Genomic DNA, 19752 nt, shown 5'->3' on the forward strand with positions numbered 1-19752 from the left:
GAAAAGGAAACTCCTGGAAAAACAAAAGAAAGGACTCTCTTTTTTGAGGGGGGGCGGGTTTCATATACATTTTGCTTCACACAATTATGATTTGTGTTAAAATTACTTACATGCTTTTAATGGAAAGCTGAAGGAATTTTGAGTAGTACTAGCCAAAATACTGTGCTTATTCCACTGATGAATACTTCCCTTTGGGAGAATTTCTCTTCTACCTTCAAAATAATCCATTCTGGTTTTGTCAAAAGTACAGGACAAAGAGCCCACAGAAAAATCTACATACCCAGAATGGGGCCTGCTGTTGTGGTAGGGGAATATCTTGATGAACAGGAAAAATAAAAATCAAAACCAGGACTTCCCTGGTCTTCACAAGGTGAACAGCTTTTGCAAAGCAGTGTTTTCTTAGCTAAGTAGCTTGTGACAAGAACAAGGTGATCCTGGGTCATATATAGGTAGCAGTGATATTCTCTGAAGAGAAGTGTTAGATAGATAGCAGAAACTGGAGTTTAGTTAAATAAGGATTAGGAATAAATGAGGAGAGTGGGGGATAGATTTTGACTGGACTCCACCTCAGTCTCTGGATACAATATTTTCATTGCCTCAGAAGAAAGAGATTTCCTTTTGCATTTTGCCTAAATTTCATTCTCTATCACACATGATCTACACAGGGGACAGTAGCAGAGTTTCTTCTGAGAGTTTGAGAGTTATTCTTTATACCTAAGATGAAGTATCGTAGAAATATTCTAATAGTTGCTTTCAGAACAATTTTAGACAGCTGAATGTATTTTAAGCTTTCCTATTGTCACCAGGTATGTACTAGGGAAACTTTAAATTAATGGACAAAAATGGAAAGGGTATTTTTGCAGACATTTTTTTTACTTTACAGAATATAGGCATACTTATTCTATTCTTTCTCTCTTTGCACTTATTTGCCTCTTTTTCTTGGCTTGTCTTCTTCAATGTTTTTATCCTGTCCCTAAAATTGTTTCCCTGTCCTCTTGCACTTCATGCACTCGCAAATATACAGAGGGAGAACAAGGCAGATGTTAATCTCTCCATGTCCTTAGTGCCCCCATATAGGCAGCTCTGAGTTTACTAAGAGGATTGGGGTGTGAAGCCTGAATGTGTCAAGGAAGTGTTTGTGTTGAGGCTAACTGGGTGATGAGGATGGCAGAGAGGATCGGGCCGGGGAGGTAAATCTCCCTTCCCCCAGGCACACAAAGGGGCCATGCACGTCCTGGGATCTTTCAGCGAGAACTGGGTACGATGGCAGAAAATACAGAAGGGTGCCCTGATGCCATGGGCTGCTTTTCCTGCACTAAAGGTTGGTGCTGCTTTACTCCTCTTTGAGCACGGTGGTGTTTCCTCCTTGCCAAGTGCACTTTCAGATAGGCAAAAGCAGATTACCCCCTGCAGGGCCTGGGTCTTTGCTCAGTGTGCCATCGCCCTTCCTAATCTGCCTGCCTGGCGCAGACGGGCAGACAGACAACACTGTTCAGCATAAACTCTCATGTCTGCAGAGAGCGATGTAGAATGAGGGCTGCTGAGTAGGGTGAGGGAGAAATATAATATAAAAAGATGCAGAAGGAAAATATGTAAAACAGAGGGAAGGGATGGCTTCATTCTAACTTTTTTTTATTTTATTATACAATTCTAAAAAAATTTTCCAGGGACGGTATTTACTTGAAATTCACATAAATGCAGATCTGACTACAGATGAAACAGACAGAAGTCGTGGACTTGGAAAATCAATACTGAGTCAACCTGTTTGGTTATGATGCATTCTCTTTCCCTCTTAATTTATATGAGATGAAACAGCTCCAACAGAGGAAACTGAGAAGGGGCTGCTCAACCACAGGCTGCACTAGGGTTGCCAGAGAGCCGGGATGTGACTCAGGCAAATGAGGAACTTGTCAGATGCTCTCCCCCTACTTAAGGCAGTGAATCTAGGAGGGAGTAATTGTAGATTAGCAGACAGGGTGTGACTGTGGGAGTGTTCCTTTTCTCTTTTTATGAAAGGAATAGAAAAAAATCTCAGTTTTGTTCCACTGTGAAACAGAATTTGAATCCTCAGCTTGGGATTCTTGCATTTTGGTCCACACAGGAGCTGTTGGCAGTCTCTGCACACATGCAGCCAGTATTGTCATGTAATTTGAAAATTAACCTTTCTTAAATAAAAACAAAAGGAGACATTAAGTAGCATTTATTTTAATATATTTTATGGAATATCATTCTAGAATTTCACCTATCCTCAGATGTGACAGCCATCACCACGATGATACAAAAATGTGATGACTGTGGCAACCTGCTTGTTTCAAGTTTCTTGATGTTTATTGCAGGTCATTGGGATCCTAAACATGGTTTATGAGGATGTCACATTTTGCTCACTAACTTTGTTCCATTTCACTTCTTATGTGTCTTGTAACTGCATGTTCTCTTTACAGATCGTATCCTTCCTGAAGGAGATAGATGACTTGAAGCTTCAGTATGAGCAGATGGTCTCTGACCTCCTGAAATGGATTAAACAGAAGGTGATGGAGCTGGATGATCGTCATTTTCCCAACACTCTTCAGGAAATGTGGCTGCTCATGGCTAACTTCAAGACCTTTCGCACAGTGGAGAAGCCCCCCAAATACCAAGAGAAAGGTATGATTGAAGCTCATCTCTTCAACATAAGGACCAAGCAGAGAGCCAACAACCAAAGGCCATACCTGCCCCCAGAAGGGAAAACACTACAGGATGTGGAAAAGCACTGGATTATCCTGGAAAAGGCAGAGCACAACCGGGGAAAAGCTCTACAGGCAGAGATGTTGAGGCTAGAGAGGCTGGAACAGCTAGCTCAGAGGTTCCGGAAGAAGGCAGCCCTGCGTGAGTCGTACTTGGAAGACATGCAAAAGGTGATTGGGAGGCAGGACTTCTGGCCGGAGAGTGCAGACAGGATGGAGGCTGCCAGTAAGAAGCTGGAAGCTATTGTGGCAGATGTGTTTCCCAGGAGGGAACGCTTCACAGATTTGGCTGAAATGGCTGCAGTCATCAGCCAGGAGAACTATCATGACAAGGACCAAATCAAGAAGAGGTGAGTGAGAAGTTGTGGGACTGTGTAGTGGTGGAGGTTAAAGTTAGTCCTGGTGTTTGGTTGCGTGGAGAAGGAAGCAGCATTGTGGCTATTTGCCTTTGCCCCCATGAGTAGAACTGGCCAGAATTCTTTCTACTTATGAACAGTTTCAGCATGTAAATGTTTCATTTTCTTTAATTTTTTTTCTTGAATGATCCATAATTCAAAAAATAGTTTTGAGATATTTTCATGTTTGTATGAAAGTCTGTATTCTGCCAAAAAAACTCTTTTCCATGAAAAATGTTTGCTGTGACCTATCCTGTGCAGTGTGATCCCTGCTCCACTGGGAAGAATTGTATGTGTTCATTTAGCTCCTCCCAAACTGTTAGCACTGGGACTATGCTGCCCAAAGCCAAAGTCTTTGCTACAAGTGACTCCTTTCTCTCTCTTCCTACTCAGGCAAGACAACATTTCGAAACAGTGGGAAGATCTTCTGGATCAGCTGCAGAGAAGACAACACTCTCTGAGGGCAATGCAGGAAATTTTGGGCCTCATGAGGGATATTGATGCCATTACAGAGGAGCTGAAAGAGTTACAGGTACCAAGACCTCTCTGCCAACACACAGCTCACAATATTATCCATGTGCATCACTGAAAACCCCCTGTATTTCAGGGACTTCTGTGGTCTAGAGTGCTCCCTGTCTCCTTGGTGCAAACAGATAGCATCAATTTTGAAAAAGAATCACTATTTTTACTGCAGGGACCATGATAGCCTAAGTATATGAGAGAAGAAAGTTATACATAAAGATAATATCCTGCATTAGAATAATTGATTCAATTGGGAAGAAAGCAAACTCTCAGGCATTCAGTAGGTCCAAATCAAATAGGAATTTTAGTATTTATTCCTTTATTATTTAGATAGCAAAGGCGCTTAAGTTCCTCAAAGAAAAAACAGTCAAAGCATAACATAAAATGGGATCTCGTAGAATTCTCCAGATAAAACCTGTGCATCTATGGAGTGTACAGGAAAGGGCTTTTCACTGGACCCAAGAATGCTGACGCTTTGAGTGCTTCATCAGTAGAATAACTTAGATATGAAAAAAAAGGAGGAGCTTGTTTGAAGAGACCATTACTTCTGGTGACAGTATGCTGTGAAACTGAAAGAAATGTATAATTCCTCTCACTAGGCAGATAGAGCCTTTACGCAGCTGAAACCAATCCTTTACATTTAAAATTGATCAAAGTCAACCAGAAGCTTTTAATTGATTTCTTTGTGTTGAACCCTTAAATGACACTCTCTACCAATGCCATTTCCTTCTCACTTTGTTGCAGATACTGGTGAATTCCCAGGAATGTGGGAAGCAGCTCTTGGAAGTAGTAGATTTGCTGCAGAAGCACAACCTGATAGACTCACAAATCTCTTCCTATGATGACAGATTGACATATATCACCCAAAGGACAGCAGAACTCAGCAAGGACAAGACAGTTAAACCAGAAGTGCTTTATGCGAAAGTTCAGATGCTTCGTCAGCTGTATCAGAACCTTGGATCTCTGAGCAAGACACGGTAGGGCTGTACTTGTGGCTCTTTTCTTGCTGATTGGGATGGTTTACAATCCCTCTTAAACTGCAGGACACAGAGGTCCTAGCGCTTAGATTTTCTCGTTTCCCTGTTTAGAAACACCTTACGCAAGCAGTTTGAGTGTCTTCATTACAGCTGACTGAAAGGGTTCACTAACTCTCACAGCTGAAGAATAGCGTCATGCTTAGCATTTATTTTTACTTGCCAGAATACATGGTCTGAATAGCATATCAGTTGTCTACACTTCTTCTAGAGGAAGTAGGAAAGGATAAATTAAGCTATGACAAAGAGTAATTATAGGCACTCAAGTTTTGGATTTTCTAAATTCTGAAGCACTTTGATTAAGGTATTCTGTACCATTGTCCCCAAGAGATCCCAATCTGACAGTGAAAATAGTGTTTCTTTCTATTTTTCAGCAAATCTCAGCTAGAAGAGGCCTTGAAGCTTTTTGAATTCTTCCGTGACTGCAAGGAAGAAGAATTATGGATCTCTGAGAAATGGAAGCTAGCAAGAACGACAACATTAGGGAAAGATGTCAGCCAGATTACAGCCTCTATTCAGAAGCACAAGGTATCTTACTTGGCTGGTGCTCTTTTCTTTGCGTTATGGCAAGACTTCAGAACGTCTGTGTCCTTCAGTTTAGTCAGTATAGCACTTGAAGAGCTCTCACACCACTAGAAAGAACTAGAGCTTTCCCTAAAAGCTTGCTGTGGGCGAGTGTCAAAAGTTCAGCCATGAAAACTACTGCTTTTTCTTTAATGGCAAAGGATCAATGCGAACAAGCAGAGAGACCCACAGAGTTGAGAATCCTTGATGAAACTGACACCAGAGTCCCTTCTGTAATCTGTAATACGTATGTGTCCCCATCTGTTTCTGTATGCTATTTCCAGAAGGGTAAAACAGCTGGAGTGGTAGACAAAAAAAAAAGCATCTCCCTCAAAGTAGCAACCTTCATGACCAAGGCAACAAGTAGGACAGTAACTTGGTGGGGAGGAGTGTTGTTTTGTGGCCCTGGGAAGAGTTCTAGGGACAGATAAGGCAGAGGGCTCTTAGGAAAGCCTGTTTTATAGTAGCTAGCAATAAGATCTGGTTTTGCTCTAAGCTAGTGGTGAGTAACTTTTGCTCGTGTTATCTCCCATCCCTCTGCTAGGCCCTGGAAGCGGAGTGCAACTCCCATGGGGCTGTTTGTGCAGATGTCATGAGGAGGGGCTGGGAGCTGAGCCAGAAGAACGAGGCGCACAAGGAGGACATCCTGAGGCAGACGGACAACCTCCAAAAGCTGTGGCAGCAGCTCCAAGATGAAGTGGCTGATCGCAAAAGACGCCTGCAGGCAGCAGCTCTCATCAAGCAGGTCAGCGGGGCTATGCAGTGGTGTGTCGTGGCATTTCTGTGACAGAGACACAGAAATGGAAATCTTTGGACTTCAGAAAGACACAGCCAGAGGTTCAGGCTCATCCCTCCTGCAACCTGGGCAGGCAGCGGAGAGGAGTGGTTGTGCCTAGCAGAGTTCCTCGGCTGGTGGTGGTTCTCCACTGAAAATCCTATTGGAAGTAGCTCACATAATGCTGATGCACAGTCTTTTCTGAGAGTGAGATCTGGATAGCTATATTTTATTATTTAAAAAAAAAATCATAGCAAAATGAATGCCCATGATAATCAATTTTCCAAAGCCCGGGAAACACTGGGCCCTGCCGTGGTGATCTGCACAGCTCTCTCGCACATACAAACATTCACACAACTGCAGAGCTGCTATAAAATCATCATTCATAAATTATATATCAGTATCTCAGGTATTTTTATAATTGCCTCTTTCCTACTTGTTTTTTTGTTCAGCCTTGAAACATCATTATGTTTTCTTTCACTGCTATTGAGGGGAGAAGAAAGGTTGTTGTATTTTATTCTGTATTGCAACATCTCGTTTGCTTTGTTTGGTTGGTTTGGTTTTTTTTTTTTTTTTGTTTTTTTTTTACTATCATATATTGTTAGATGCTATTCATAAAAGAAAGAAGTTCTTTATTGTAGAGTCTGAATTCATTTTTCATTGCCAGGTTACTCTTGGGAACATTTAGAAAATAGCTGTTGGATTGTCTGTTGAAATTGCATAGTCTCCTGTGAAATGTCTTATATTGCCAGTGCTTTTTACAGCCCCTATTGAACATTGTAAAGGTTGAATTACTTAGGTATTTTCAAAGAGTTATAGAGGGCAATGCTTGAATCTATTTTATGCACAGTGATCTGGTGAGTTATTACGAAGTATATCAAGGCTTTAGAGCTCTAGAGCCACATAATTCATAGCTTACACCTTAAACCTAGCACCTGGGAGTAACCTCTAATAGCACCTGGGAGTAACCTTTGAGCTTCAGTTCTTATGGAATTTCTGCCTTGCTCAGGATGATTTCCCAAAGAGGAAGGATGTTGCAAAGAAGCCTCCAGGATGAAACCCAACCTTTTCTTCTCCTGTGTTCCCTTCAGTACTTTGCAGATGTTGATGAAGCAAATTCATGGCTGCGAGAAATACAGCCCCTTCTGGCCAGCAAGGACTACGGGAAAGATGAATCCAGCACCGAAGCGCTGTTGCACCGGCACCTGCGCCTGGAGAAGGAGGTTGCAGCCTACTCCTCGGAGATGAGGCGCCTGAAGGAGCAAGCGGACACTGCGGCAGAGCAAGCACCCGCTGCAGTAAGTAGTAGAGGGACTGTGTCATATTTTGTTCGTTTGCTTTGTTACTGACAGAGAAAATTCCCACACAATAGTTTTTCAAATGGAAAATGGTGTTCTGAAGTTGTCTAAACCATTTCAATAATGTGTCCTTCTGAACAAAATTGTCAGTTGTAGAACAGATTAAAAAAGCCTTAAGTTTAAATCAATATATTTCAGAATGGAATATTTTATGTTTTATATTTTTTATGTTTATGTTTATTTTATGTTTACTTCTTTCTACTGGTCCTCACAAATCCCTCTCTTTACTTTTACAACAGCATTCATTTCCATCAGTTAGAGAAAGCACCTGTCTAATCTACATTGCCTTAAAATTCTTTTAGAGCCCTAATGCAACGAACAGGAAAAATTCATCCCATCCCAAGAAGACTTTTTAGGACACATGAAATAAAGCTGACCTCCCTTTATTCCTGACTACAAAGAGAGCTTCTGACCAGAAACTACCTCATCAAACAACAAAAGTCAGGGGAGATGAGTAACCTCTCCATATGGAGATCTATGAGCATCATTTTGGGACCTTCCTTTACTTCAGGATTCCAGTATTAATTATTATTGAGACAAAAAGTGTTTTTATCAGTCGTTATGCATGAAAAGCAAGTGACTGCTGGTTTTAATGTGCAAATAAACCCATATATTCCCTAGGCCACTCAGTGGGCATGAAATTCTTGAGTACTCAGGTACTGAAAATATCGCAAGTCGAACTGTGAGCCTGGCAGTCTCTACAATTTGTTGGTGATTTTTAAAATTAGGAATTAGTAACTGTCTTATTTAAAAGATCAGAATGTTATAGTCAGGACTAGAATTTTTCTTTTTAAATACATTTTTGTGCAAATGAGAAATATTCAGACACCAGTTATGCTAAATTTTGCCTTACAGATGGTAAAGGCAGAAGCTCCAAGTGACTTAACCCAGAGGACAATTAGGCTGCCATTCAGTCGAACCTGGGCTACATCAGATACTCTGCTTTCTGGTAGTCAAGATGTTCATTTTGTGCCTGAGAACATCTGGAAGACCCAAGAGGAAATAGACTCACTCTACAAAAATCTGCAGAGCCTGGCTGAGGTAGGTATCCCTGCCAATCTTTTGAGATTCAGCAAGAGCCAATTCCAGAGCAATGTGAAGCAAGGTTAGGTGCTGCAGCAGCTTCTTGGTTTTAGTTCCAGTGAAGTGCCTCCATCCTGAAAGAAGTAGCTTTTGTTCAGGGTGGAATTCAATGAGCTGAGATAGGCTCTGGTGCAGTGACAGTCTCTTCAATTACGTGCCAGGCTTTAAGTTTCTTGAAGAGTAGAATTCTCTGGTGTAGAATTCTTGAAGAGTAGAATTCTCAATATCAGGCAAAACAGCCAAGCTACTACCAGTATGTAATAGTTTATTTATATTCAAGAATCCTTCTTCCAAAAGCAAGGTAGTTATCACAACAGTACTTAAGCTTCCATCTGTTTTGCAGGAGAGAAAGAAGGCTCTGGAGGACATGATTGGCTATTACCGCTTCTGTAGCTCATGTGAAGAATTCCAGTCCTGGATGAAAGAAAAAGAGAACATCTTCCGGACTCTTCAACCTCAAGCAGATAATGTGGAGGTCATGCAGCAGAAATACCAGGTACCCTCTTCACCTGCTCACAGGTGACACTTCGCAAGTCATACTGACCTTAGCAGAATGGATGAAGCTAATACGAAAAAAAATCTAAAGAATTCACTTAATTACTATTTAAATTTTAGGGTTGTGTATAGATCAGATGTTTCCTTAGTATAAACATAAGTCAAGTTTATTGAAGCAGATGAAATCATGACCCTTTAGCTTGTTAGGATTTTGTTTGTTTATTTTGTTTGTTTGTGGTTTTGTTTTGTTTCAATATTGTTTTGGTGGTTTCATTGGAAGGTTTTAAGTCACAAGAAGAAAAAAACCATACAGTGCACTTGCATCACAGTGAAATTAGATATATTTGCATAGAGGTACTGTGCAAGCCTGGGATTGGTGGACAAGGTTAAAAGAGAATGATACATGCAGGTCTGCACTGTGTCAGCAAATAGGTAAATGAAAGTGGAGAAGTCAAAGTGTATGACATGCAAGGTAGAAGATGAGCAAATACAAGAGAAAAAAAAGGAGCATTTGTTAGTAGAATTGGAAAAATCTCTAGATAAACATTTTTGTGTTTTTTTCTATTTTAGAGCTTTTTAATGGAACTGGCTGCAGGGAAGGGCCAGATGGGAGATATTGAAAAATTAGCTGGTAAATATGCAGCAAGAAATCCCAGCAGATACTCTGAGATCCAAATTTGGCTGGAAGAGATCAATAGCAGGTAAATGGAGATTTTCTTATGGAGACAGATGGTGAACTGACTTTTCATGCTAGATTTAAACTACCTTGAGAAAATACCAATCTGATAGATTTTAATACCCAGAATTTGCCTAAAGTTTGATAAAGCAAGGCTTTTCTATGGGAAAGTTTGAGATGAAATTCACTCTGAGGTTGAGGGTGAATACTCAGCCCTCTTAAGTCATGATGAAATCTTCCATGCAAGACTTACTGAACAGAAAAATGATAGAGCATGTTTATTTCTCTTACCTTTCTTGCTTTCTGATTTTGGCACAGAATCAAGTGTTACTGTGCTTAAAACTTGTTACAACAATGACTTTGAACAAAACCTGCCTACTTGAGGTGAAGGTGAGTTTTGGGGCTGAGGCTAGATGCAAGTAACCGAGTTGTGTCTCTCCAAGGTGGGAATATATGGAATCTCTGAAGGAGGAGAAGGGCTCAGAGCTGATTGGAGTGGCCGATGTGAAGACTTTTCTCCAAGACTGTCAGAGCATTGGGGTAGTCCTGCAAGACAAGATGGTTCAACTCATGGGTCTGGAACCAGGAAACTCGGCTGCTGGGCTGGAGTCAGACCAGCGCAAACTGTCTGCTATTGAGAGAGAGGTCCTGGTGATGGAGAGGAAAATTGAGTACTTGAGGAGTGTTGCTAAAACGTAAGGAGCCTGCATTTCTTTTCTGAATTCTTCGGTAATTATCTAAAATCATGTTGTAAAGGATAGCTATAATGAGAATGAGAAACTTTGAAGTCTCTATCTCTCTCTAGCATTGCGAAGAGCTCCCTTGCTGGTTGGAGACTGGTCTCTCCTGAGTATCCCTGGGAGACTGACTAGGTGAATGCTTCCAGACTTCACTCAGGGAATTCTGTGAATGCCATGGAATTGTTTGTGCTTCTAGCTAACAGTTTACCTCTGCTAATGGGATTTATTTCAACACTTGGAACCAGATTCCACTTAGGTCCTGAAATGGGGTAATCAGAGGAAGCAAGGATAAAAGGAAGAAAAATATCAGATAGTTGGATAGTGTAGTTTGAACTTGAAATTTGAATTTAAAGAGCTCTATTTCTTAAAGTCTTCTGTGTATTTACAATGGGAATGCACCACTGAACTACAGTGCTACCAGAGTCTTTTGAGAGGATGCATTTTCTGCAGGTATGACAATGTTTCTTGCTAGTGTGGAGCACTTGGTGCTTTATACAAATATCTAGATCTATGTTTTTTAAAGAGCATCGGTTCAAGCTCTAAATGCCTAAGGCTGTTGCTGCAATTGTATGTATTTGATTTTCTGCTGCAGGATTAAGGACACGAACCCTGCAGAGAGCAGGGCTATCACAGAGCAGGTGGAAAACATGGAGAGGCTTCTCATAAAGCTCAAGTTGGAGACCAGAAAGAAATGGGACAATCTGCAGCAGGCACAAAACCGGCAGGCCTTCCTGCAAGACAGCCGAAGGCTCTTTCTGTGGGCAGAAGGCATCAGGGAGCAGCTGAGAAGTGAAGAAATGGGTGTGGATGTAGCTTCTGCAGAGCAATTGCTGAAGGAGCATCAGGACCTGCTGAAAGAAATTAGGTCTCAAAAGGAAAGGTAAAGAGATTCTCTCAAGGTTGGCAGAGTGGAGTGTTACTATGGCAGTACTGTGAAAGTGAAATATGTCTATTGTATATAATGTATGAAAGTGATGCTGAAAGTTTATCTAAGTGTTTACAAAATTTAGCAGGAAAAGATGACTGCTCAATACAAAATCCAGTTATGTTCTGCACAGTGCATATTTACTGTGAAAAGGAGGAGAGGACTTCTGTTTGGAAATGGGAAAGATTTATTTTTTTGGAAACGGGAAAGATTCTTTATGTGCACTTCCAAGCCAAACAGCAATCTCTTCATCTGCTATCTCAGCATATTCCCGCTTGCAGCTTGTAGTGCACAACACTGTCTGGAAAAGAACAAGAAAGAGGAGCAGAGAGGGAAGCTAAACAAGAAAATGAATCTTAGGCAGTCCCTCAGTATTAGGCATTGCCAAGAGAGCAAGAAACTATGATGAAAGTAAATTCAAATTCTGCCATACAATGAGATCTAACTTTTCTTTTTCACTATGGAAAGATTTGTGCAGCTGGAAGAGCTGGGGCGCAAAGTAATCCATGAACAAACCAGTAACAGTAGGACCAAGGAGGTCCACCAGTCCATGGAGAGGCTTGCCGAGGAAAACGAGGAGTTGGAGAAGATGTGGGAGCAGCGACAGAAAAAGCTGCAGGATGGTCTGGAAATGCAGAAGTTCAACAGGGAGGCAGATCGTATCAATGCAGCTCTCTCAAGCCATGAGGCCTTCCTCCGGGGAGATGACCTTGGGGTATGTGCAGCTGATTTTCCCTTCTCCTTTGTTTCCTTTCCAGGGAGCTGCAAAAATTTTCTTAATCAGATCAGCTTCTGAGATGTTTCTATCTCAGTGAGAACTAGGTTCATTGTCTCTCAAAAACAGTTAAAAAAACCAGCCAATGTTGTAACCCATTTGTTTGTGCATTTCAGAAATGCAACTTGATCTTCAGTTTGGTGGCGAACTGTGAAAAAAGGTTCCAGCTTGAACATAAGTAGTGTGTTCAAGTGAAATAGTTTTCCAGTGTAATAGAACCCTGACTTTTTAAAAATATGGCTTTTTCTTTTCACTGAATAATTGTAAGAGCATTAAAGCAAATGACAGGAAAAAAACCATAAGCAGACAATATTCACAAGAAGAGTGAAGGAGGATGTTGTGGTGCCTCCTCTTCTCTTATTATGTTTTCAGCAGAATTGAGAGATTTGGGGAGGGCAGCTAAACGGAATAAATATTTACTTAATTATGGCCTTTCATATTGTACTTCCATAACTGTGCCAGAGTGCTGGCATACCTTAACTTGAAAGTGGAAAATGGAACCCTAACACTAGAATAAACTTAAGACAACCCTGAATTTCCTTAAGCAAGTGCAAAAGGAATATCATGCCTTAACAAAAAAAGGGGGGGAAGATAAGGTCCAATCTTTTTTTCCTTCTAAGTACAACAGGAGAAACTTGATCAACTTATTTTTTCTCAAATGCAGGACCATGTTGATGCCGTTCGAAACCTGCTAAAGCGTCATGAGGAATTTGAACGACTACTGATGGTGCTGAAAAAACGAGTTGAAACTCTGAATGAGAATGGGGTGAAACTAATAGAGAATAGACACTTTGCATCTCACAGGTGAGTTCAGATTCTTTCCTGCTTTGAGTTCACTGGGGGAACTAGGCAAAGCAGGGACTCCACAGTAGATGTTCAACTTTGGTAAATATGAAATGTGAGTAAGTGTGAAATGGAAAACTGTCTCTGAGCTTGGATTCAGATCATCTTCAAGCTGTAGTTTTCTGGGTAAGGAGAGAAAAAGGGAATTCTGAGAAAGATGTAGATTTCAGAACAAGTAAGGGAGTTTAAAAGTGGCATTTGTGAAAACACTAGAATAATTTTCTTTTATTGTAAGTTACATACAATTCCAAAACATCTTTAATGTAAACTCATTACATACCCACATCATTGACTTTTTTTCCTTTCATTTATCGATATCACTTAGAATTAATACAGCACTTGCTGTTAAAAATTCACAGAGCATTTCAAAAGGAAATGACTCATCATCATCTTATGGACCTGATTTTCACTCACACTGAAGGTCTTTCATGTTAGTTTGGACAGTAGTAAAAATGGTGTTCAGTCAAACATAGGATGATTGCAAGTCACTAGTACAAAAGAAAAAATAGAGCAGTTGACAAGGAGGAATTGCTGGTCATGGAACAGAGTCATACATTCCCTCAGGCTGTTGACAGATACAAAAGGGCTAGTTTCTTATTATGTTACAGTCCTGGCTACAGTACAAGCTCAGACACTACTGCATTGGGCTTTTTCTGTTTTCCCTGGCAGTATTGAAGAGCGAATGGCTACTCTCCAGCAAAGATGGGGACGGCTGGTACAAAGCAATGCACAGAGAAAACAGAGGTTGTTGGATTCCCTGCAGCTACAGGTAAAAGGACTGATTCTGCAGATCTGGTCAGACATACATGAAGTAATTTTACTGTGTCTTAACATGAGGTGCATCTGAAGCTGATATGATCCCAGAAGACCTCTCTCTATCGTTGAGTATGAGACAGAAAATTTCACTTTCTAAGAATGAGGTGATACACTCACAATAAATCTTACAAAGCTATAAACATAGCGAAACACCAAAGCAAACATTAATATTCAGGGAATATTAATATCAACTGAATATTTCATCTACTGGATAAGTTCATTTTGCTCATTGCTTAATGTTGATTTGATCTGAATTGTCTGGCACAAATTAATGCTACTTACACTAACTGTACTTGCATGTAGTTTGTCTGTTTTGGCACAGAATGCCAAAACAGTACTGAAATACAAAGTTTTACTGAAAGGTTGGGCCACATATAATATTCTTTCAAAACTGCAGGTATCCATTGACAATTAAAGGCAGAAGTTCAGTAGATATAATAAAAAGAGGTTAAGATATTATTCTGGAGGCTCAAGAACTTGACAATGGTCAAAGATCATAAATAAAGATTTACTGTGTTGATTATGTAGAGCAACTTTCATATGAAAATGAAACCTTTAGAAAAAAGTAACCCTTGATCCTCATGGCAAGGATTCACTTCAACTCAGCACGAAAGCAGAAGTTAAACCTCTCTAATCCTATTTGTTTCTGTAAGGAATTTAATCATGATGCTGCTGACCTTTTGATATGGATGGAAGAGAAGTACAAGATTGCATCAGATGAATCCTATCGTGATCCAACAAATGTTTTGCGCAAACTGAAGTGGCATGAGGCTGCTGAGAAGGAAATGATGGCTAATGAGAAACACTTTGCAACACTGATAAAGGTGAGCGCAGTTTGTTTGGGAGCGAAGTCTTCCGTCACGTCCCAAACTCTGTAGCCATTGATCTGCTCAAAACAATGATGTGCTGTGTCCCTCCAGAAAGGAAATCAACTGATTCAAGATGACCATTATGCTGCAGCTTCTATCCAGAATAAGATGTCAGAGCTGCAGAAGAAGTGGGAGAAATTGTATCACAAGATGATAGAGCGGGGTGACAAGCTGAGACAAGCTGGGCAGCAAGAACAGCTCATGGAACTGCTCCAGGTTAGAAGGTGGTGGGATGCATAGAGGATCGGTGCCTTCCCTATGTCAAGGAATCTGGTTTCTCCATTTATGGAAAGCGGTTCTTACAAAAAAAAAAAAAAAAAAAAAAGAAGAAGAAGCTGTTGAGCTCAGGTTCAGCACTGCTCCTGTGGGGCCATCCTGAGAATTCAGGAAATTCAGGAAAACAAGCATAGCTCTCTGCATGGTTGTGCAAAGGTACCTATTTACTTGGAGTCCATTTGGGAACTGCAGCCTGAATTGTCTATTGTCATCCAGAAAAGTCAAATGAGAGGAATATTACGCTATGAATTTTTTAAGTACAATTTTGAGTCTCTGAATATTGTTTCATGTTATTCTTCTTAAAATAGTCCACAAGGATAGATTTGGAATAATGTTCAAAAAGAGGATCACTCAGGAGGCTGTCATGAGAGGGATCATGTGAAAGAAAATGGTGTTGCAAGGTCAATATGAATATGCTATGACCTTCTTTTGGTAGGATGCTAAAAAGAAGATAGAGAAAATTGAGACGGTTCTTCATGAGTCAGGAACAGGACATGATTTGCGCACCAGCCGTGATCTTCTCAAGCAGCACAGGCAGCTGGAAAATGAGACACGAGAGCTCGCAGAGAAAATGAACTCTATTGTGTCTCACGCAAGGAAAATGGCCACCAATCACTTTGACTCACAGAGAATTCTGGATGAAACACAGAAATATCTGAAAAGGTGAGATGCCACTCTCTTTTTTCCATCACTGTGACAAGTTTAGGTTTTCTTCATATTGAAGAATCATTTCTCCTCCCTTCTACCAGTTATGTTTTTGTCTGCACTTATACAGCAACCTGTTTACTCAGCTCAACCTTTATTATTGGACCTTGCTTCTTGCCTGTAAAGCTCCTTCTGCTCTATCCTTTGCTTACCCATAAGCCATCCAGATGCTTGTGAAGTGATGCAGTTATCTAGTGTACAGTAGTGAGTAGCTTGATTAAAACATCTCAGGACAAGCTTAGGATTTCAAAAACGTAGATCTTTTTGCTCTTTTAGTATTATTATATGTCTATGCCAAAAAGTGGTCTGTAATTCTCTTCCCAAACATGGTGCTCAACTGACTGTAAACTAAGGCATTGATAGTGTGTTAATTATATATTTATTTAGGTATAGTCTTACTAAATGTGATATGAGGGTGCTGTTAACTGCCTAGTAGCAATATCTGTTGCAGCAGGCATACTCCATGCAAGGCTGTTTTTAGTGCAAAGACCTGTCATTAGCATTGCAGCAGTATGTGGTCCTGTTCCTATTCCCTCTGCCTGCTTTCATTTTAAACGTAACATATCTCTTCTGTCAAATCCTTTTCATACTTGCCAGCAGCAGCCTTATTGAGAAGGAATTTTTGTAAGTGCAGGCATCACTAGCTATTGACATTTAGTTCCAGAATGGGCCCACTGGGATCACAGTCTAATTATTTTGGAAATAGAGTGTCAAAATAAAGCTTTCTTATAACATATATTTTAATGGGTGACCCTTAGATTTGAGTCTTTGCAAGCACCTCTTGAGGAGAGGCGTAAGTTACTGGAAGCTGCAGTGGATCTCTATGAGTTCTATCACTATCACGACATGGAGCTGACCTGGATTAATGAGCGACTGCCTATCGCCCATTCCACCAACTGTGGGAAGTCCTTGGATGTGGCTCAAAGCCTGCTGCAAAAACACAAGGTAACTCTGTTCATCAGCTGCGTTACTGCGTGATGGCACACTGCATTTCATCTCAGCTTGCAAGCCACCAGCTGCAGAGTTCTCCTTTGCTTCCAGGACCCATTACTAGACTATCATTAACTAACCCATTACTAGACTACCATCAAGGTATAGTTTGAGCACTAGCTCCATTGCAATGTTTCTAGCAGACTGAGACAAGTCTGCAGCTTGGTAGTGATATTCAGAGTTCCTATAGGAACTGCAAAATTTATCATGTTTATGATTACAGTAAAAGTACATTTAGGAACCTTCATATTAAACATATATATGCTTATATTTTATTTATAAAAATAATATACATGCATCATTATTTTTTGTGCAGTGGTCTGCTTAAAAGATATTTCTTACAAATCTTATTTTAGTTCTGTACTTACTGCTCTCATGATGCAGACAATGTCATCCTGAGCTATTTACATGTTAGGTGCCCTAGGACAGCACAGAACTGCCATTTACTATTTTTTTTAGTTACACAGTAGTTTCTAAAATGTTTTGAACAAGCAGTAGTCAATATATGCATGCAGGCAGGTTAACACTGGTTTCTAGAAAGTCCAGTTCTTTGTAGCAGATGCTCAAAGGCAGAGGAGCAGCTCATAGCTGCCCTGCCACACTGGCAGTGCTAAGTTTTATAGCAGTTGGATTGAAAGTTCCACGGGAAAGCGTGTGGGATCACTGAAGACTTTATGGACCGAGAGTTGGAAGTCTGACAACATTCATGGTGGCACAGACCTGTGTCTCTCTTCTCATCATCCTCCATCCCATTCTTCTTTTGAGATATTTTATTTTCCACTAGCAGCCCAACACTCTTTTTCTGAATGCCTCAGCTCTCTGATTCCTTGTTCCCCCTGCTCCATCTCCTGACCCTCCTTGGCAGGTGGGGACTTTGGTGAGGAGAGCTGAGGGTGGAGGGAAGATGACGGGAGCTGTCACCATGCTGACTCTTATCTGCTTCCTTAGTGGAAGTACCAAGAGCAGAGCATTATATAATTGGAGCTAGGACAGGCAGCCCAGGTGACAGCCTTGCAGAAACTGGCAGTCACTGTATCCACTGCAACTTCGGCAGTCCGCCCAGCATGACCAGTTTTGCTTATGCCTAGAAGAGCACATAGAAATATCTTTGCCCTCTCATGCCCTTCCTTTCATTCTCCTCTTCCTCCTTCTTTTTTCCTAGGAATTGCAGGCAGAAGTGAATGCCCACAAACAGCAAGTCCAACGGGTCCTGGATAAAGGAAAAGCAATGGTTGTGAGCCAGCACCCCTCTACTCAGAAAATAAATGAGAAATGCCAGGAGCTTATGACTGCCTGGCAGGACCTGGAGAAGGCCTGCGAGGAAAGGATGAGGCAGCTGCAGCACTCGATTGGCTTCCAAGAGGTACAAACTACAGCCAAGTACTTATATAGTAGCTTCTACAGACAAACAGGAGGAGCAAAGCATTAAAGTATATAACAAAACAGCTTTATTGTCTTCCTCTGCTGGAGCTGGAATTCACTTCAAACGCATAGGAACAGATGGTTGGTCTGCACAGCTGAATGCAGTCCCCAGTCTGGAGCTGGTGCTCTAGAGATGTGACTTGGAGGCTGTAGCCATCCCTTCATGCCTGGATGTAGGGCAGCATTTCTCAGGAGCCCTTTGCAGACTCAAGCTTTAATCTAAGTACTACAGCGGGTCGTGAAATGGCCCAATACTGGAGCATTGTGAGAAGTAAATCAGAAATGAACTCTTGTACCATCCAATCCCTGCTTATTCTAGACCACAGTAACTTAAAATGGTATTCAGAAGCAGATAAATCTATCAGTTAAACTAACAGAAAAAGCCATTTCAGAACAAGGTAGGAGTTTTGGCCCTACTATTTCAACAGGATACCGGACCATAAGTTTAGCCTGTTTAAAACAAAACAAAAAAAAGAATGACATGCAAATATTCACCTACCTAATGCAAATTTTCTGTCATCAGTGGGTTGTTATCAGTGCAGTTACCATGCTGACACACGCAGCTGCTCAGAGCTAACATGCATATCTAGAGTATGTTTCCTGGAGAATTTGGTTATCTCTGGCTCTTATTTCTTCTGTCTTTAAAATCAGCAATGCACACTGCAGGCTTTATGAAGCCTGATTTTCATAGGTGACTTGAACTTCTCAGGAAGGGCAAAGATAAATATCATACTTTATTGTATAGTTAGCACCTTCCCTTAGTGAGTACCAGGGAGAGTCAAATAAGGATACTGAAGGAGAAATGTGACCACTAGAAATTTATTTCTTGAGCTTTGATGCCCAGAGAACTCCTTAATGATCTTGCACTGAAGTCTTCCATCTGTGGCCTTCTTCACCTGCCTAAAATCTTACAGAGCAACAGTATGCATAAAATTTTCATAGCTCATTCCAGTTTATACAGGTTCTGTAGCTTCATTTGCCATTTAGAAGAGCATTTGTCAGTGAGGCAAATGCTAAGTAATTGCTCCCTGAAATCACTACTTAGCAGCAGTGACAGCTAACTTGTCCCATGACTCAGGATTTAGTCTGGGTCTATGGAATGGTGGTGCTTGGGATTAAGTGTTCTTCATTTTTTTTCTATATGGCCTCACAGTAAATTTCATAGTATGCCCTCCAGCTAGAAATATTTAAATCAAGAAAATTGTATTAATACTATGGATATTGAGGGAGAAACTAATTTGCCTTACCTTTAATTCATAGTTTTTAATGAACACCTCAGACCTGGAGGCTTGGATAGCAGAAAAACGCCCACTTGTGACAAGCAAGGATTATGGTAAGGATGAAGATGGAACACTGAAACTCCTCCAAAAACATAAGGTATTTCAAAATGTAAAGTATTTCAAAATATTTTTAATAATTCTTGAAGAATTCAGTATGGAATATTCTTGAGAAAAAATTGCCACTTTCAGATTTGGGTGAATCAGTTTTTAAATATCAGCATTCAAGAAAGCTTGAATATTTTCAGTCTGTATATCATGCTCTGGTATGCCGGTGCCTCAAAGGTCCACAAGGATCGTATATTCATGTTATGTTCTTGAGTGAAAACGCATATTTGTGAGGTGGAATTTTGAAATGGCAAAGAAAGGGTGAAAATGCAGAGATCTTCTGTTCATAATAGGGCTGTTTTTTTCCCTTCAGGAAAGCTTAAAGCTCAGTCCATCTATGACAAGGTTTTCTTCTCTCCAGTAGAAGCTGGGAGATTGTTT

At 40.7% G+C, this 19752-nt stretch overlaps 1 protein-coding gene across 1 annotated transcript in view; it reads left to right on the plus strand.

Moving 5' to 3' along the window:
• The window catches only part of SPTBN5 (spectrin beta, non-erythrocytic 5), an 87629-nt gene that overhangs the window by 5921 nt on the left and 61956 nt on the right, over positions 1 to 19752 (plus strand). The window contains exons 6-25 of the mRNA XM_026033413.1: positions 2442 to 3073; positions 3512 to 3650; positions 4385 to 4617; positions 5049 to 5202; positions 5783 to 5983; positions 7105 to 7311; positions 8227 to 8412; positions 8798 to 8950; positions 9520 to 9650; positions 10069 to 10320; positions 10958 to 11245; positions 11759 to 12005; positions 12730 to 12869; positions 13578 to 13677; positions 14378 to 14548; positions 14645 to 14809; positions 15306 to 15532; positions 16333 to 16519; positions 17727 to 17927; positions 19247 to 19363. Of these exons, the coding sequence (XP_025889198.1) occupies positions 2442 to 3073; positions 3512 to 3650; positions 4385 to 4617; positions 5049 to 5202; positions 5783 to 5983; positions 7105 to 7311; positions 8227 to 8412; positions 8798 to 8950; positions 9520 to 9650; positions 10069 to 10320; positions 10958 to 11245; positions 11759 to 12005; positions 12730 to 12869; positions 13578 to 13677; positions 14378 to 14548; positions 14645 to 14809; positions 15306 to 15532; positions 16333 to 16519; positions 17727 to 17927; positions 19247 to 19363 (4131 nt within the window). The remainder of the gene's footprint in view (positions 1 to 2441; positions 3074 to 3511; positions 3651 to 4384; positions 4618 to 5048; positions 5203 to 5782; positions 5984 to 7104; positions 7312 to 8226; positions 8413 to 8797; positions 8951 to 9519; positions 9651 to 10068; positions 10321 to 10957; positions 11246 to 11758; positions 12006 to 12729; positions 12870 to 13577; positions 13678 to 14377; positions 14549 to 14644; positions 14810 to 15305; positions 15533 to 16332; positions 16520 to 17726; positions 17928 to 19246; positions 19364 to 19752) is intronic.

The sequence above is a fragment of the Nothoprocta perdicaria genome, unplaced genomic scaffold (genome assembly GCF_003342845.1).
Source record: "Nothoprocta perdicaria isolate Ctin4 unplaced genomic scaffold, notPer1 scaffold_129, whole genome shotgun sequence".
Taxonomy (NCBI): Eukaryota; Metazoa; Chordata; class Aves; order Tinamiformes; family Tinamidae; genus Nothoprocta; species Nothoprocta perdicaria.